The sequence below is a fragment of the Motacilla alba genome, chromosome 6 (genome assembly GCF_015832195.1).
Source record: "Motacilla alba alba isolate MOTALB_02 chromosome 6, Motacilla_alba_V1.0_pri, whole genome shotgun sequence".
Taxonomy (NCBI): Eukaryota; Metazoa; Chordata; class Aves; order Passeriformes; family Motacillidae; genus Motacilla; species Motacilla alba.
The window spans coordinates 17823835-17842371 of NC_052021.1; the positions used below are offsets into that span (position 1 = coordinate 17823835).

General features: G+C 45.3%; 1 protein-coding gene across 1 annotated transcript in view; it reads right to left on the reverse strand.

Annotated features, from left to right (window-relative positions):
• Positions 1 to 16179, reverse strand: part of ANTXRL (ANTXR like) — a 55959-nt gene extending 39780 nt beyond the window's left edge. Inside the window, exons 1-5 of the mRNA XM_038140856.1 lie at positions 15322 to 16179; positions 3902 to 3973; positions 3700 to 3771; positions 1535 to 1616; positions 1407 to 1440 (exon numbers count right to left, since the gene is read on the reverse strand). Of these exons, the coding sequence (XP_037996784.1) occupies positions 1407 to 1440; positions 1535 to 1616; positions 3700 to 3771; positions 3902 to 3973; positions 15322 to 15482 (421 nt within the window). The 5' untranslated portion in view covers positions 15483 to 16179. The remainder of the gene's footprint in view (positions 1 to 1406; positions 1441 to 1534; positions 1617 to 3699; positions 3772 to 3901; positions 3974 to 15321) is intronic.
• Positions 16180 to 18537: the final 2358 nt, after the last annotated feature.

The window sequence follows — 18537 nt, forward strand, 5'->3', positions numbered from 1 at the left end:
TACAGGAAGTCCTACAGCTCTCAAGCAACAAGAACTTCCAGTGAAATTCATAGGAATTCTGAGCATGTGAAAAACTCAAGATCAGGTTAATTAGGAAAAAAATCATGTATTGTGATATAACACTTCATATCCCATCTAAACTTAAGTGAAAAGGTTGCATAGACTGCAGAGATGTATATATGTAATGCAGTATAGAATACAATGCTACCTAGAGAAATGCAACTAGTTAACACAATTAAACCAAATTAACATGCAAACTATGGTTCAACCAACCATTCTGAGTCCATAGTTGTTAAGCAAAGTAACAAATACCTGTTACTTTCAGACAAGTATTTGTTATTTTCTCAAAATAATCTGTTACAATTTCAAGTGTCTTCCTCCATACTGTCTGAAATTACAGACTGATTAGTTCTGACAGGTTTCTTATGCTATGTCGTCCTTCCCATGTCACGTCAGACACAGACATAAAACTTAAAAAAAATGACCTGCAACTTGGGGGAAAAAATAGCTTGGATTCCCCCCCCTTTTTTTTTCTCTTTTTCTTTGTGCCCAGTACCCTTGAAAGATGCTGAAAAAAAAATGGAGATCTTGTTTTGTTTTCTTCTCAATGCTTGTTTCTTCCCTGGTAAAATCCAGATCTCATCTACTCTTTTTCCTTCCTAATTCAATTTACAGAATACTTGATTAGTTCTTAGGCATATGCTATGAGGCAGAATTTATTTCAGTGGGACACTTCGGAACTCCTGATTTTACTGGCAGAAATGCTGCAACACTGTGCAGAGCTGCTGCTCCTACACTCACAGCCTATTTTAACAAAAAGGCACTGACCTGCTCCTCCATCTTCCTAAGAGATCATGAGTCCACAAATGAGAACAACCTCACACCAGGGTATGAACTAAGCAAGTCTTGGTAACTAACTAGGTCTTCTTTTGGCACAAACAAAAACCATAAATACACTTTCCTCTCAAAATTTAGTCAAAATGCACATTTTAGCAACTCAGAATCTGAACACAAATCATTCACACTGATGCAAAACTCTCATTCACACTAATGAGAACAAGGATGTGGGACCACAAAGCAGAGAGGGCTGAGTGCATCAGGATAGAAAGGACCAGGAAAATGTGGGAATTCCTGTCTGCTGGGTGCAAGATGGGCAGTTCTGGCTGCTATGTTTGGTCTGCATCCTGCAATGGTCAGATCTGGGATCATACTGGTCCTCTCTGATCTCAATAAACCATGAATCACCCGTTTAGGAGTAGGGCTGCAGTCAAAATGGAATGTGGTGTTGCATAACACCCCTCCTTCTCCAGTACTTCTGTCAGCGGGTTTACTGCAGGTCACAAAAAGAACCGTAACCCCTGTCTCTGTCAATGCAGACATTAACATGAACACTGCACAGCACATACCTCCATAGGTCTCATGGTAAATCTGCTCATTTGCCTGCAATGAAGTGGAGAACATGGTTAGCTCATAAAAATACCAGCAGCAAAGTTTCTATGTGTAAAGCAAAAAAAGTAGGTACTGTGATGTGTACCCTTTTAAATCCTTCATGCATGAACGTGTCTCCTCCAGGCAATTCTTCCTTAAGAATGTCGAGCCCTCGTCTTATGGCTTCCCTTTGGATTAAAAAAAACAAACACAAATAAACAAAAACAAACCAACAAACAAACAAAAACAACCCAGGAGAACATTTTATTAGAAGTTTTTTTTTTCTTTTGTTGAGATACTCCTGTACCACAGCTAGATTATGCAGGCTGTCAATCAATTGCACAGGGTGCATACACATCAGCTGGAACACTGGCTGAACCAAGATTTTTTTCAAATTCCACAATTTATCACCCAAACACTCATGGGGGCACAAAACCAGACACAGGGTACAGCATTAGGGTAACACATGTTAAAAATGGAATTCTGCCCCTGCTCCCTCATTCTCAGCCAGGATAAGATTGAATTAAATCCAATGCCAGATATTAAACTTTAACAAACTGCAGAACAAAACAGAGTTTAAAAGCTTATGACCCTGTCACAAAACTGGGACAAATTAAATCTCTGTATTGAATCAGTCATCAGGACAGTCTGGATTAGGATTTTTCCATTTTAAAGAGAGGGGCCAAAAGATAAGAAAACAGGATGGGAATGAGGAGAATTTCCTATCCTAGACCAGGGACTCATCAGCCTTCCTGGGGCATAGATTATTCCTGGACACATAAGCACTTGCATGTCATGACTCCTGTTGCATAGCTTCTTACTCTCCAAATACCTATTAACCAAAAAGATTGTTCAGGGACATTAATAATTTAATTTAACTGACCACCAAAGACCCTGATTCTTGACAAGGTTTTTCATTATATTAATGGAACACAAGGCACAAATATTCAACAGATAAGACATAGGCAGTTCAAACATCAGCACCAGATGCCATGAGGCCTTTAAGAGAATCATGAGAACCTTTCTAAACTCCATTTTGCAACTAGGTATTTTAGATGGCACAACCACAATTACAGAGAATACAGGAGGCTATATGAGATGAAGGTAAAAATCAGGAGCTTGGATAGGGGATGTCCTTAGTGCAAAAAGCACATTTTTACCCTTTTGAAGTATAAAATGAGCTGAAAAGGCACACTGTGATCCATACAGAGAACAGGATTTTAGGACAGAGAACACTCTAATACCATGCTCAACATACTGAACTTTCAACCTTGCAAAAAGAAAATTCACCCAGAGGAAAGTAAGCAAGTTTGAGCTCTGCCACCAAGATACATGATGGAGACCTGAAATAAAGCTCAGGGGAGCCAGTAGAAATGCAAGAGCCTTGCAGGTTATTTGGCTTAGGATGAGTCCCTGGAATAAAAAGTTGAAGGAGTAGTTTTTCTTTCTGCTCCAGAGTTCACATTATTTATAGGGTGCCCTGTTCTATTGAGGCCCTCTCACACAGACAGCAGCAGCAAAAGTGAAGGCTTCAAGCTGAAATGAAAGAAAACACTTAGAAACACCCAAATGACAGGGATTTGTATGTATAGATAAAATGAAACAAACCAAAAAAATAACCTTCTGGGGGGAGGGGGTTTTTGTGTTGGAGCTGTTTTCAGTGGTGGTTTGGGGGTTTTTATTAATTTGCTTTTTAAAGAAAGAAAATTTGATTGTGAATCTGGCAACCAGAATCTTGCTCTACTTTTTTTTCTTACAAAGACTGTCACTTGGCTTTGCAAACCACAGGCAGTCCAGGAGAGGAGTGCCACAGCCTGGTGAGGTCCTGCTCCAGCACTGGGGACAACCAGCTGCTGGTGTAAAGGTCAGGGCTTTGAGTCCCTTCCAAGGGCACTGGGGATCTCTCATACACTCCTCTGCTCACCAATTCAGTGTCTGACATCTCTTCCACAAAAGCTGTCCTTATTTGGGTAGCTGGGGATAGCAAGTATGTACCTGGATCCTCAACTGGAAATGCAATTTCTCTCTGAAATACTACAGTAAAGAACAGAGAGCCCAGTGCTACCTTCCTCTAACAAAGCTGAAAAGAAAACTGAAACGGGACACCCAAAGGCCTTCTAAACCTTCCTCCAGTTGGGAATGGAGGAGAGGATTTCAGTTGGTTCCACACAAGGACCAAGACAGACCCCCAAACTCTGGGTGTGGGGCCACGTGCTGTGTGAGAGAAGGGACAGAGGGTATTTCTGGAGGAGTGCAGTGGGAAGTACTTGCCTGTTCTCTGTTAGCTTCATGATTGTAGTGCCTCGTGAAGAGAAAACAATGAAAGACATCCGTAACATTGGACTGAAAGAGAAGAACAGGCCAGATCCACGTCACGCTTGTTACTTCAGCAGAAATTCATTTGCTAATAACCACTAAACAAACAAATAAATCATGTACAGGAAATTAAAGTATCATTTTAAAAAACCTTTACCTTATGAATTTCTCAGCTAGGCTTTCCACAAAGGAGTAAATCTCAGTCCAATGATTTTTGACACTTCCAGATCTGCAGACAAAACATAACTGATTACATAAAGCTTTCTTTGCAGTGAAATTCCTTGTTCCACTTTGAATTTTAAGCTTGGCCTACTCCAGAGGTGGTTAGGGACACAAATTACATAGAGCTGTGTTCAAAGCTGTAATAAGAACCATGATGACAAAACCCACTGACTCCAAGACAAGCAGTAAGAGATCTGAAATGGTTTACCATAAAATTTTGAAACAAACTCAGTAATCCTTCCATTTGCTTTTGCTCCTTTTATAGCATAAAATATAAATATTTTCTTTTAGTTAATTAATTTATTTGACTTCATTAAGTTATCTGCAATCAGATGATTTGCTTTCCTAGAGCACAGCTCTGCCCTTGCACCACACAGAAAATCTTGACTGATCTTCTATTCTCCTAGAATGCTTGGGAGAAAGTTTCCATGAATTACTGTTTGTTTCAAAAGAGAAAGCAGTACTCTTGCCTAATTTGCTGGAGTAATGTTCTGGGCAGCCAAGCTCTGGCTCCATTATGGATTTCTTGTGAAAACTTGGACAACTTAGTTACATGCAGAAGACTTACACATCCATGCTGCCACTTCCATTATATAAAACTACATTACTGGCACTCCCTGGCTTTTTTCTGCCAAGTCTAAGCAGGGACCCCCACAGTCTGATGGGACTGAGACCTCAAACAGAGCCTTGCACACAGCAACCCTCCAGTAAATTATCCATTTCTACCATGTTGATCTATACCATACACTTTCAAGACATTAAAAAGGCTACAAAGCATGAAAGTCGATGGTTTTTAAAGCTCTCTCTAGGACTGTGGTGTATGAAAGAATGACCCATTTGCTTTCCTTGCTTGCTGAACTCATCTATCAGGTGTCTCAGGCAGATAAAAATAAAGATAAACAAAACAATGGCACACACATAAAATCACAGGGACTTTGATGCAGAACTGAAAAAAAAGTTCTGAAATTCAACTACTATAAAGCAGTAGGATTCCTCTAACTGCTGTTAGGCATTTTTCTGTGTAAACATGAGAAATAAAATTACATTTTACAATTCCATTATACTATGGGTTTTCCAAGTGATCTTATGCCAGTTCCTGCTGCCCTTGTATGTCAGGCACAGAAGCCCATGTGTGCAATGCAGGATGGCACTGCCTGCCCTGCAGCACTGCTGGTGGAGTGGAGAAGGGCAAAGATAAAGGGACAAGGACCAAAGGAGCCTCCTGAAGTACATAAGCTAGAATAAATTGGCTTGTGTAACCCTGTGCTTCCATGCTGCTCTTCTGGAGAACTGGTGATTCATTCACAGAACAAACTGGTTATCAAAGAGTGAAGAAATTTCCAGGCAGCAAGGGAGGGCAGTGAAACACTGGGGACTTCTCAAGCCACAGCTCTGGATCCTCTGCAGTCCCCAGTTTGTATGTGCTACACAACAACAGGCCTATCATTTGTGAACAGCACCAATGAAAGGTGCTGGCACTGATACCAAATTAACCCCATCAACACCTATAGCTCTCCTGGATTTTTATTAAAGCCCCACGCTAAATCTCTAAATGTGATGAAGTCAAAGATTCCTTGAATCTATCCAAGATACATCTACAGCTCCCAAACTTCTTTAAAACTCTTCCCACCCCCCCACCCCCCGAAGGTGACACTTTCAATTTCATTCCGAGCTTGCCATCTGACTTCAATTCAACTCCTGAAGTCTTCAATGAAGTCAATTCCCCTCACAGAATAACCATAGTTTCTTACTTGGAAAAGACTGACCTACTTTACATGAACTATCAAATTTCTACAGCCAGCTGCAGAGTCACTGATGCAATCCAGAAAAAAAAGTAGGAGCAAATTTTCTTTCAAATTGCAACAAACCAACATTTCCAGTACCTTCTTAGGACTGTCAGAATTACTTCTTTTTCTTCCCTTTTCTTTTTTTTTCCCTTGGAAAGGGTACAGTCAGCAAGAGAATTGACTGTAATAAATCAGTAGGTGCCCATCCCTGAAAAGCTAGGGAGGTCTGTGTCATGGATTAGTCCTCATAGGAAGCATACTGGGCTCTCAGAGTGCCCAGCTCTACATCACAGAGCTGCAGCCCTGCAGAGCAGAGTTACTTCAGCACAGCAGTGGGTATCCCTCACCCCTATGAGGAATTCTGCACCCACATGTTGCTTACTGGCTGGGAAGTGTCACAAGTGTCCCAATCTATCAACAGAGAAAAGTCAAGGCCAGACAAAAATACTAGCAAGAAAATGTTAGTTTCAAAATCCCATAGAGGGAGTACCAGTGAAGTGGTCAGCATTTAATCACTTTCCACACTCCTCCAAGCCCAGGTGTCACCTCCCACTGCAAATGCTCCCAAAATGCCATCAATGCCAGTCATGTCAAACTCCTCATGAACACCAGGGGAAGTGGCCTGGCTTAGAGAAGAACCTGATTTCCCCTCCCTCTCACCCAAGCTTCCCTCTAAATATCCATGTTTGTAAAGGACTTTATTTCGCCATCTCATATGTGTATGTATATATGTATATGTGTGTGTATATATATATAACATATATACACACACACATTTTGGAGGCTTTGTGGGTCTGGACTGATAGTTTTGTCTGTTGTCCCAGAGGCCTGACCTCATACCACCAGCAAGGGCAGATTTAAAGGCAGATTAAACAAAAAATTACAACAATAAATTATTTTTGCTAAATTATATAGTAAGTTGTCAAATGTCATCAAATGTGAGTTCCACCACCAACAAACAGAACTGCCCTACACTATTGAAAATCCTGAGCCATTTCACTGCCTTTGGAACATCATCTTCCACACTGCAGAATCACTTATTATCAGCATAAACTAACTTGCTTCCCTTTGTGGCTGGAGCAGACCAGGAGAAGAAATGAAGCCCGTCAAAGACCAGCACTGTGCACAAAAAGTACTGGGGAATGACCCACACTCATCAGCATCTGGGACAAGCCATGGGGGAAGTGACACAGACAGGGAATCTTATGTATCCTGTTGTGGAGGTTTGTACCAGTTGGTCCACCACAACAGCACTGCGGCTGTCTGCACTGTGTTGCAGCCAGATGCATCTTGCAGGCTCCCACCTCTGAGATTTCCTGCTTTCAGCCATCAGCTACCTGGTTCAGTCCCTCACATCAACCAAAGGCTGCCGCCACCCTGCCAGAGCCTGGCCCTCCTCCCTGCACTTTCCCTGCTGAGGAAGCCCAGCCAGCCTCATGCTCTCTGCAAAGCAGTGGGGCATCACAGGAGCTCTGGGGATAGTGACCCATAGCTGACCAGCAGTTTGTGCACCTTTCAAAGCGAAGTGGGATGGTGAGGCTTTAGCCCTCAAAAGTGACATAATTCTCATGGTGAAGGAAAGTACACAGCAATAAACAGCTGCTGTGGCCAGCTGGAATGTTCCAGAAAGGATCTTAGAGCCTGTTTCTGCTGCTGCTTTCACTGGAGTAAGCATGGAGTGGGACCAGAGAAGTAGCAAAATTTCCCCAGGTTTATACCTATGCAACTGGGACCAGAATTCAGCCCAAGTGAAGTTAAGAAAAAACCTCACAGAAGCCATTTGCCTTGAGCATGCTCCCTGCTCCAGAAGCTCTGTTCCCATCGCACACAAGACAAAGACAAAAGTCAGCAAACCACAACACAGGAAAAAATGTCCTCCGGGCCACATCAGGACTGGGCTCGGAGGAGCAGCTGCTGCTGCAGCTCCTGCTGCTGCTGTTTTCCTTAGTTTTATATTGCTACTGCTGGATGGGAGGGGAAAAGAGGAGGTCAGTGAGTATTTCTGGGGGTGGAAGGAAGTGATGTGATTCCAAGGCTTGATTCCACTACTGCCAACTTTGGAGTGATTCCTTCTGGTTTAGCAGAGCTCTGTGTCAGCATAAAAACCCTGAGCATGTTAGAACTGTGCCTACCCAATCTGGAGTATTTCACTGATGTTTGTGGAGACAAAGAGCCAAGATAGGGTGGAAACTTTGTCTTCTTTCCTAACAGACTCCCAGCAGCAGGGGAAACTGGAGCCTGGAGAAATAAAGCAGCATAATTCTGGCATAAGGGGTGCCACTCTCAGCGCAGCCACTTCAGCAGGCAAACAGCAGGAGGGCCAGTTGAGTCTGTCCTAGAGCACATGTGTTCCACAGCCACTGCTGAATGCACTGTCAGGAGCCCATATGGATCCACCCAGGGCAATATACAGCAGTCACCTGGCTTTGCAGCGAAAGTTAAAACCCCAACACTACCCAAACAGTAAATATTTTTATTACCAAATGTACACAGAGAAGGCAGCAGGACCCAGAGCCTTTCATCCCTGCTGAAAGTGACGGTGTGAAACCCCTTGAAAGCACAGAGCTGCCCCTTGTCCTGTTCCACACACACCCCATGCACACTTGCCTCCATTACAGATTAGCTGAAGGCAGCAATTCCAGACACCCTGGAGCAAGTAAAAGAGACATTATTACTAAAACCCAGGTTTAGTCTGAATATGGTGTCAGGGGAATACAAGACCTCTTAAGTTTGTATAGTCCCTGTAAGTCTCTACCTCCTTGAGCTAATGGTGGCCCTGTACATAGTCCATTGCTCACAAATGTGACACTGTTGTTGTTTGGAGGGCTCTTTGTGGTCACAACCACATTGTACAACAGAATTCTTGCACATGGCTAATAATGGCTCTGCAATAAAAGCAAACCCTGGGGCACTGAGTTTGTTGTGGTTTCAGACACGCATGCCCGAGTGTTCATCCACCCCTCTGCTCCCTTCTGAGCCACCAGAGCATTCAAAGTGACAAGAATCCTCCTCTCCCAAACAATGCATGTTCTATGCAGGAAGGGACCCTGACTGGGTGATTCATCCAGGCAAGGAAGGACTAGTTTCCATCATCTGCTCCAGAGGCAATTAGAAACACAGGCAGAGACAGCCATTCTGAGACAGTCCTTGCTTCAGAGTACTTGTAACATGAATGGACAAGACAAGGGCTGGAATGGGGAGGGGAAGATGCTGAGCAGTGGCTGCAAAATGGGTTTTAATCCTTGGCCAGCATCTGAGTACAGGACCCAAACTACTTGAATCCAAAAGACTTCATGACCAAACCCATTAATTTCGTTTTTGTCCTACGGATAAAGCCTGCAGCAATATGACAGATTTGTATGAAATCATGCCTCAAACAAAACAGTGCCCTTTGATCCTACAGTCATCTATCTCATTCACAAATCCTATCCACCTGGTGTCTTGCTAAGCCCCTCACCAACAGGGCACAAAGTGAAATTCAGAAGCCGTGCTCACACTGCATTCAACCACTTCAGATCTCCCCGAAAAGCTCCAGGGATGCTCTGAGCAGCATCAGGGCAAGAAGCCCCACTCTGAGCATCCTGGTACTCTTCAGCACAACACAGGGAGCAAAGCAGGGCACACAATCCCAGCCTTGATGCAACTCTCTTAAAAAGGTGCAAATGATAGAAAGGGCCAGGGATATGCAACTCTTGAGCTGTTCATAGGTCACAGGAGTCAATTCATTTTTACATTTGAGATTAGAAGATTCAGTTCTACTACACCTCATACAAATTCACAGTTTACAACATTGAATTTGGCCTGCAAGCCCAGACAAAAGTAATGAAATTCTCAATCACTGAACACATAAATAAAATCCTAGGTCAGTGGGAATCTCACGGTTTACTTCCTTGGCTCAAGCCCCAAATAAATCAGATTTAGTTACATGCATAAATAGACTGCAAATGACAAGCTGCCATGGTTTTTTCTTCCTGTTAACTGTACATGTTTTATGTCAAATAATCATTACCCATTAGCTTTGCCTTGTGTTTCATAAAGATTTTTTTTCTTGGACTAAAGGAAGGAGAATTGGTTTTCCTGAGCATTTCTTTTTTCCTGACAGAAGTCAGAGCTGGCAGAAAAATATCAGACAAAGTACAAACAAATAAAACCTGGTTCAAATAACATACGTATGTCTGACAGAGAATAAAAATTTGCCTTGGAACATTCCAAGCAATTATACCTGGTTGAAAGCAAATCATAGCACTGCTGCAATAAAACCACAACAAAGAAAGATGCAAGTCAAAATACCAGCAGATTACATTTTGAAAACAATAAAAAAATATTGCTTACAGGCAGCTGGAGATTATGAGAGGTGTCATGTAGATGATGTGGTCAAGTTATAAGCGAGGAAGTCAGACAGAAAAGGAGTAAGACAGATAACCACTTTTAAATACGCACACAGAAATCAGTGCTATCAAAGAACAAAGCTGATACTTTTGTTCAGACAGCAACTCCTCTCAGCTGACCTGCATCAGGTTCTACATCTTACAATGAACTGAAGTCTGACTGCAGTAGGTAGATATTGTTACCTAGAGGAAACAGAGTTCAGCAATGGTTTAAAAGTCACTCAATACCAACTTTTCAGATGTATTTAAGGTAGGTAATAGAACACGTATTCATTTTTTGCCAGCAGTCTGATTGTCCAACCACAACAATATTGTTTAGCCACTCGTCCCCTCCCCACACACTTTAGGTGCTGCAAAATCAGCACCCAGAATGGCAGTGGACTCAGAGCATGGAGAGAAGCTGCAGAAGTTCCCACAGGTCCAGCTCCATCCTAATAACCTTAGGCTGGGACTACACGAGGCAGGAAAAAAAGCACAGGGCTGCAATGAGACCCTAAGGCAAAAAATATTTGCTCTCACTAGTACTTATAATTCATGACTGCTAAATTCATTCAAATCATTGGCAAGGAAATCACTGGGGGGGGAAATAATGTGTTTACCAAATGCTATTTGTTTGCATTAAATGCAGTATATTGTGAAAAAAACAACATATGTGGAGATCAGCAACTCCCTCTAGTTGTCTTAAAATTATAGGTGACCTTAAATAGCAGCTCCTGAAATGCTTTTGTTCTGAAAGCTTTTGGCAAATCAGGAAGGATCAACCTGTTTCCCTCCTGACACTTCCCACAGCCTCTGCCTTTTCAATGGCAAGCTGAGAAGGGGTACACAGACCCAAAAAACAAAATCAGGAAGGATATTGGAGGGTAGCAAATTCCCATCTAACCAGAAGTTGTGCTCTTCCTTAACAGTGACATTCACCTCTGGAGCAAGGCTTACCAAATTGAAAGAGAGGCAGCTGCAAAATTAATTGCAAGTGAGAGACTGGGCACACTTTACTGATGTCTGTATCAAAGTTGCTGGTGACATGGATGCTCTTGGGAGCACAGGAGACAAAGTAAAATTGATGTGAAAGGCAATATGGTTGTGGGCCTAAAGAGACACTACACAAAAGTTCAGGGGGAAGATGAGGACTGAAGAAAATGTCTCCAAGCCAAGCTCCCCAATATAACAGTTACGATCCAAGAAAACCAGCCAAGACTATACCAATACATTACCACTGCCATGATCTGTGCTGTAGAAAAAGGAAACATTTTCCCAAGTCTGCACAGCTCATTTTTCCTCAAAATCCAAACAACTTTTAGCAAACATCCCAAATAGGAAAAATAAAAAAACACTTCTGTCTTTCTCACAGTCAAAAATAACCAAGAAATTGTTTCATATTTGGTAAATTATAACACAGATAGCTCGGCAGTTCAGACTTGACTTGTCAAGCATTGCCAGCAGCAGATATCTATGCTCAGTATAACTCCTTACTTTAAAAGGGTTTCTATTTGTTGCATTAATAAACAATCATAATGACGCTACCAGGCATTGTTATAATTAAGAAACACTAGAGGTCAGTCATTCTTTCTTCTCATCAAGTGCAACTCAATATGATTACAAACAACAGCTGGATGTTAACAGCAAGGCAGGATGAAAGGGAGTTATTTACATTCTCAAGCACAAGTATGTCTCTACAAGACTTGATGGTCAAGCAATCAAATCCCTAACAGGGCCTGTCCTCCACAGTTTGGGATGGGACAGAAACAAGTCCTTTGTGCACTGGGACAACCTAAGCAAATGGAGCAACAAAAGCAAGTGAGAACTACTCAACAATCCATTATGTCTGGCTTAAAAGCTTAAGAACTTTTTTACATTGTTTAAAGGTAAAACTGAGAACTTTGCTATCACAAGTGACTTCATCTTACTGCATGCCATGGGAGAAGTGGGTGTGCCAACTGCAATGTATACTGCCTTACTTCATGCAGGGAATGACTTTGTTGCAAACAAAAGAATTTTTCCTGCTTTGTTATGATATTTTAGTCTTCCACTATGCCTCCAAACAAGCTCAGGCCTGCACAACTCATAAAGTACAAGATTCATTCAGAGCAAGATTGCAGACTCTAGGCAGCCGCCTCTGCAGCCAGCAAATGTGCTGTTCTCCCAGCTTCAAGAGATTTCCTCTTTTGAACATCCCCAGAGACAGGGAAGTCCTAATGTAGCTCTGGCATGATCAGCCAATCCTAAGGAGGATGATGGCTGGTCTCCCTCCCACACATGCTGCTTTTCCCTTTCACTATGCCAGCTTTTTGGGCCATCTAAGGTTTAGTGGCACTGCCCTGATCTTGCTTATCCTAGGGAGTTAACATGAAGGACTGCAGTCAAACTCAGGAAGAGAAGAACTACAAGAAAACAGCATGTTTCTTTTTTTCTAATTGGCAGCACATATATTATACCAATAACTTCACCAGAAGATGATCTTTTCCATCTGATGGTTGTTGCCTGCAGGATTAAATCCTCACAGACTTTGCCTGGCAGAATGAAAAGGAAAAATCATGCCCCAATAAAGTCATTGCAGTAAGACACACTGCATAAGGAGAAAGGTTTGTTGTCTTCTTCCAGATTTCCTCCTACAGATCTTTCTATTGGAAAGCAAAGCAAAACAGACTTAAAGTCATTTTGGTTCAGCCAGGCTGATTTTAGAGACAGGAGCTGTCATTCAGCTCACTACAGGGTCACAGGATTAAAGCCTGTTATTTTCCCACAACCAATACTTCAATACCAGTGTTAGACAGCTAAGACTGAATGCCTCCAACTCCAGACTGGCAGGGCACCAAGAGAGAGAGGCAATCCCCAAGCCATAGGGGTATACTTCATGGTATATATGGCTGGGTTTTTCTGGGGTTTCTCTCACTTGAAATTACAGACAGAATTCTTCACAGATGTATGTCAGTATGGATCCAATTCTAAAAGAAAAAAAAAAAATAGTTCACTGCATTTACAGATTTACCAGATGCTTCTGACTGGCTTCCTACCTTCTCCCTACCTGAAATACCCTGACTGTCCTCAACACTAATGAATTCTCAATACTACCTGGAGTTCCTTCCTGATGAACTGTCCCAAGACTCAGGGTGCATCCACTAAATCAGTCCTCCCCGCTTCCATAAAGCTCCTTGTGTTGTGCCAGATGTCACAGAATACAGCTGGGATAAATACAGCCTCAGCCAGAACAGGACCTATGGCTCCCAAGATCTGGCACTCTAATATTACCCATATGGATTGTAATGCAATCTCATTGAGACCAAAAGCAGCTTGGCCACCTCATTGTTACAGACTTGATGGGAGCAGGGATAGATTCGAAAACCACTCAGGGGCCCAAGTAACTCTTAACACAGCTTTTACCAAAGGAGAACTCTTTGGTGTAACTCTCAAAGCTCATAAAGATTCAGTTTGCAATTGAAGCTGAAGAGAATTTTCCCACTGGAACCCAAATGCATGACATTTTACTTCAACCATGATCAGGTCCAGTTTCCAGTGGACCACTGCACTGTAGTGAATGGACAGCACCTGAAACAAAATGAAAGACCTGTGGCTTGCAAAAAGAAAATACATTATTTCAGGTCCAGAGTACTAGACAGGAACTTGCTTAGATGATCAACTTCCTACTGTTTGAAGATCAGGATCGCTGAGCAAATTGCTCTCTTCTCTGCTTTTATCTCCTTGAATACAGTATGAATAGGAAGAGCAAAGCCAAAAAAGGGCTTTCTGAAAATACTGATTAAAAAAAAATAAATATATATACATACACACACACACACACGTATTCTGAAATGTAGCATGGGGCACAGTGGAGATTGCTAGGGGTACTCAATGTCATTGTAACAAAGGAATTGTACTACAGAAGACAGAAGAGCCATACTGCTATCACCAACACTCATTTTTACAGGGATTTCAGCGTGGGAACTGGGCATAACAACAGTGCCAATCACTTCTAGGAAACCTGGCAGGAATGAATTTGAGAACACTAGCCCCCCACAGAGCCCTTTCTAGACACAAAGGTTACTTCAGGAACAAGTTCTAAGCAAAAGGAAAAAAAACCAAAACAAACAAAACCAAACAATGACCACATGGTGTATTAGTTTATCTTTTAGAAAGGCAGAGTGCCTTTGATCTTCAGCTTCTTTTGCTCTAAAACCAGAATCACTATTTAATGATACTTTTTTCCTCTCTAGAATACAGAAATATACATCTTGAGTGATAGTGACTTTTTGCCTCTTGCAGGCTGTACCAAGGGCCTTATGGATTGATTTGTTCTCCCAAGTGAGAAATAGAACATTATACCTGGCTTGAGGGCAAGAATCCCAAAGTCTTCCATCTTTCATAATACCCTGTCACACAGGTAACCCAGGATGTATTAGATAACACAGTCGTCACACTGTGGGACACTAACAATTTACTCCTTGAGTTAATCCCTTGGCTTTAAACCTCTGTCAGGCCAGAGTAGTACACCAGAAGAAAGAGAAATTTGTACCTTCTGAAAAACACTCGTAGGTGCACTGGTTTGCCACTTGCTTTACTAGTGCTTGCTAAAACATGCCTACACACGTGAGCTTAATTATACCCCCCCATACCTGAATTCAGCTGACATAGTATTAAAGAGAAATATTTGACAACCTATTTTAATAGATGCAACTCAAACACAAGTTTAGACAACCCTGAAGAAGCTGAGCAAAAATAAGTTTTATAAAACCTTATAAGTGAACTTGTAAAAACACAGACAAGCAGTCTGGTCTCAACTTTAGGTAGGTCAGCATGGTCCTAGCACCGCTAAGTCCCATAAGTGACATCTCTACACACAGCCCAAGTCATGACACAAAACTCCAGGAACAATGTAGGCACTGACCGACACCCCCTCAAATCCAGCACTCACAGCCCACACCCCACATGCAACAACCTGAAAGCAATCCAGTTTCCCAGGTTTGCATGCAAAACTAACTCAGCATAAAGGACACTGCTCCCCTAAATGCTCCACTTGGGAAATGTGCAAGTTTTGGGGAGCAAAAATAAGGAACGAGCCCCACACGTCGTATTTGGCATCAGGAGAAGTCGTCGGGGAAGACAGGGGAAAGAAACAACATCCCTGCTGCTGCAAGGAGTCACTGAAGGGTGAATAAACGTTTTTAAATGCGACTGTCACTTACTTATCCAGGACGAAGTAGAGATCAAAGGCACCGTGACAGGAGCGCTGCTCTTCTTGCTCTTCCTCCTCCTCCGGCCGGGCGCAGCAGATTAGGCTCCCCATTGCCAGCAGAAAGCAGCACAAAAATGCCGCTTTCTCCACACTGCTCCAGCAGCTCGCCATCTTTTCCCTTTCCTTAATTCTTCCTCCTCCCCCAGTCTCTCTCTCTCTTTGCAAATCTTACAGCCGCTTCCGAAGCACCGAGAGCAGAGAGAAAAAAAAAACAAACAAAAAAAACAACCACACACACACACACAAAAAAAATCACTAACTTCAGGATCTCAACTCAATCCCGAGGGCTCAAGGCAGCCCTGCCCGCAGGGCGCCGGACCGCTGGCTCCGGGCAGGGGGCTGAGCCCAGGCGGATGGTCCCCAGAGCCCAGTCCCCCTTCCCTGCCGCCCCGGCGGCTGCCCCCAGCGCTTCAGCCCCGTCCCGCCAGGAGAGAAGAGGCTCCTCTCGCACGGGCCAAAGGCAGGAAGGGGCAGAGGGAGGGGAGCGGGAGGAGGGAGACAGGATCTTATGGGGGCAAGATGAACTGGGACTTTCCTGTTCCGGGATACCGCTATGGCAAAGGCTGCAGCTAGCGAGGGACCGAGGTTAGGGACCGCTGTCCGCCGCCGCCGGGGCACAGGGCGGGCGTTCCTGCCTCCTTCCCTCTCGGACTGCCCTCGGGGCAGGACAGCGGGGAGCGGGGCAGGCGACTCCGCCGCCGGCGGGCAGGGAAGCCGGCCGGGGGCCGGGGCAGCCCAGCTCCATTCCGGAGCATCGCTGCGCGTCCTGCTAAGCCTCTCTCCAGCAGGCTCGGGAGCGGCTGGAGCCCAGAGGAGGTCAGAGCTGAGGGGTGGCAGAGCCCGAGGCAGAAAGAAGTTGCTGTAGGAGATGGGCGTCGTGGCAAAAACCAGTGACAAAGCAGAGATGGGGGGTACAATGCGAGAGGGCACTTAAGAAAAATCTGTTTGCAGCTGAGTGCAATTAAAAAGATTATTGCTTGGGGGCGGAGGTAGGGGCAGGTTTTCACGGTCCTCTCGTGCCACAGCAAATTGTTTCTCTTCGTGGAAATCTTGGTTTACTCACACTGTAGTCTGAACACATCCTGAAGGCGATGAGTAATGATGGAATGAAACCTCTTAATGGAGGCTTTGCACAGTAGCATAATCACTCCCCGCCTGATACACACAGGTTGCAAAGCGCTGCCCTAAAGAGATTGCCCATCCACATTGCCCATGTGGATGCTGTCTCCAAAGTTTGAATAATTAGTGGCTCCTAGCCGCTTCCCCCTCCCCCACACTCTTTGCAGCCCCTAATTAATGAAAAGAGCCACGGGGAGGGATGCGAGCAGAGTCACTTTGCATGACAGAGTTGGGGCTAGACATTTCTCTCTCGGAGCGAGGCTCCCATCGCGAGCCAAGGCGGAGGGAGTCCATCCCCTGTGGGGTGCTGGCGCGCTGTCCCAGCGAGCACTGCCCCCCGAATACCCAGCGCTTCGCCGGGGCCTCTTCAGCCGGGAAGCCGTGCCATCACGCTCCAGCCGGGAGCCGCTTCTACGCGCCAGCAGCAAAACGTGACACCTCCTGTCCCCGACAAGGTGGTACCCGCGGGGGGCACGGCCCACCCGGGCGGGCTCGGCCCGCTGCCCTGCGGGCGTGGGACGTGTGCGTTGTTTCCCCACCGCACACGGCAGCCCTGCCCTGGGCCGTGCTCGCTCCGCCCTGAGTGCGCGGCTCTCCGGGGCAGCGGGGGGATGCCCCACGCAGCCGGCGGGCCCTTTCCCTCTGCGCCTCGTCAGGACACGCGTGGGCGCCCCTGCCCCTCGGCGCAAAGCCCCTTCCCCATGGGAGCCCGCGCCCCTCCAGCAGCCTTGGCGTGCTTTGTGCCGTGTGGGCTGCCGCCCGCGAGTCTGAAATAAAGCTTGCACTTCGGGGAAGGGAAGAAACTCGATTTCAGTAGCGTGTTTCGTTGCTGGACCGAGTTCAGACACAGCCAACCGCGGCGGCGGTCGGGGACTTATCAAGGAAAGATTAGAGGGCCCACCGGCTTTCAGCCGCTGGTTTAACTATGCACAGCTAAAAGCTGAATGCACCGCTTGAGCTCACCACTTGAAAGGTTTTTTGAGCACTGGCCAGTTGAGACCCAGCGATTACTTAGATCATGGAGAAATAGAAAAAACCCACATCCTCCCTGGCGACATTCACAAAAAATGAGCAAACGGCTGCTGAACAGCAGGAATCCCCCGCTTCCTCCCTCGCCGCCGGGCCTCGGCCTCGCCGGTGCCCACTAGTGTCCGCAGCCCGCGTGGTCCCCGGGAGCCCTCGGCACCCCTGCCCGAGTCAGCCGTCCTTCCCCGCACACACCGCAGCCTTTCAAAACGAAATAAAAATGCTCATAGCGTCAGATTCCCTCGGTGCCGAATATCAGAGAATATCAGATTGTATCGTAAAATAACGCGCCAGACTTCAAGGGAGTCTCCAAAGCAAAGTAAGGCACTGCCGAGAAAAAAAAAAAAAAATCACTATTTTTTGATAATGTGCACTGCCCTTCTCTAGGCTCTGACATATCCTCTGATTCTGCAAAGTGGGATGGCCTGCTCATCTGCCTACTCCAAAAGGCCTGGCCAGGGGCTACGTTTTAATGCTAGGTGAGTGTATGCAAAAGCAAGGACACGGCTGAGTTGTGCCTCAGTCGGTGCTGGGCAGAAACACTCTGGGGAATGTGGGGCTGCATCTTTGCTAGCGCCCCTTCCCTGCTCCTCCGTCCCCTGCGGGGAGGGCCGGGCGCGGCGGGAGCTTGCGGGCCGCCTCTGCAGAGCCAGAGCCTTCTGTTTCAAACAAAACAGGTTTTCCGATCGGCCTGAGCCCCTCCTGTGCCTGTCACACCCCGGGCAGGCCTGTCCGGCCCCAAGCCCGAGCGAAGTTTGTGTGGGGTCAGGAGGGAGCGGGCGGGCCGGGCCGGTGACCCGGGCTCCCGGAGCCATTTGATCGGGTCTTGCTCGAAGGAAAATCACACCAAGCACCAGGAGAGCTGACCGCAAGGTGTGCATCTCACCCTCCTTGGGGCACAGGTTACCTCAGCGCACCGTCTCGCAGTGCTTCAAGCTCCGTAAGGCAGGTGGCCACGTCTAATGGTCTCTTCTCACACCTTCTGCCGCTATTTGCATAAAGGCTACAAAAATTATAAACT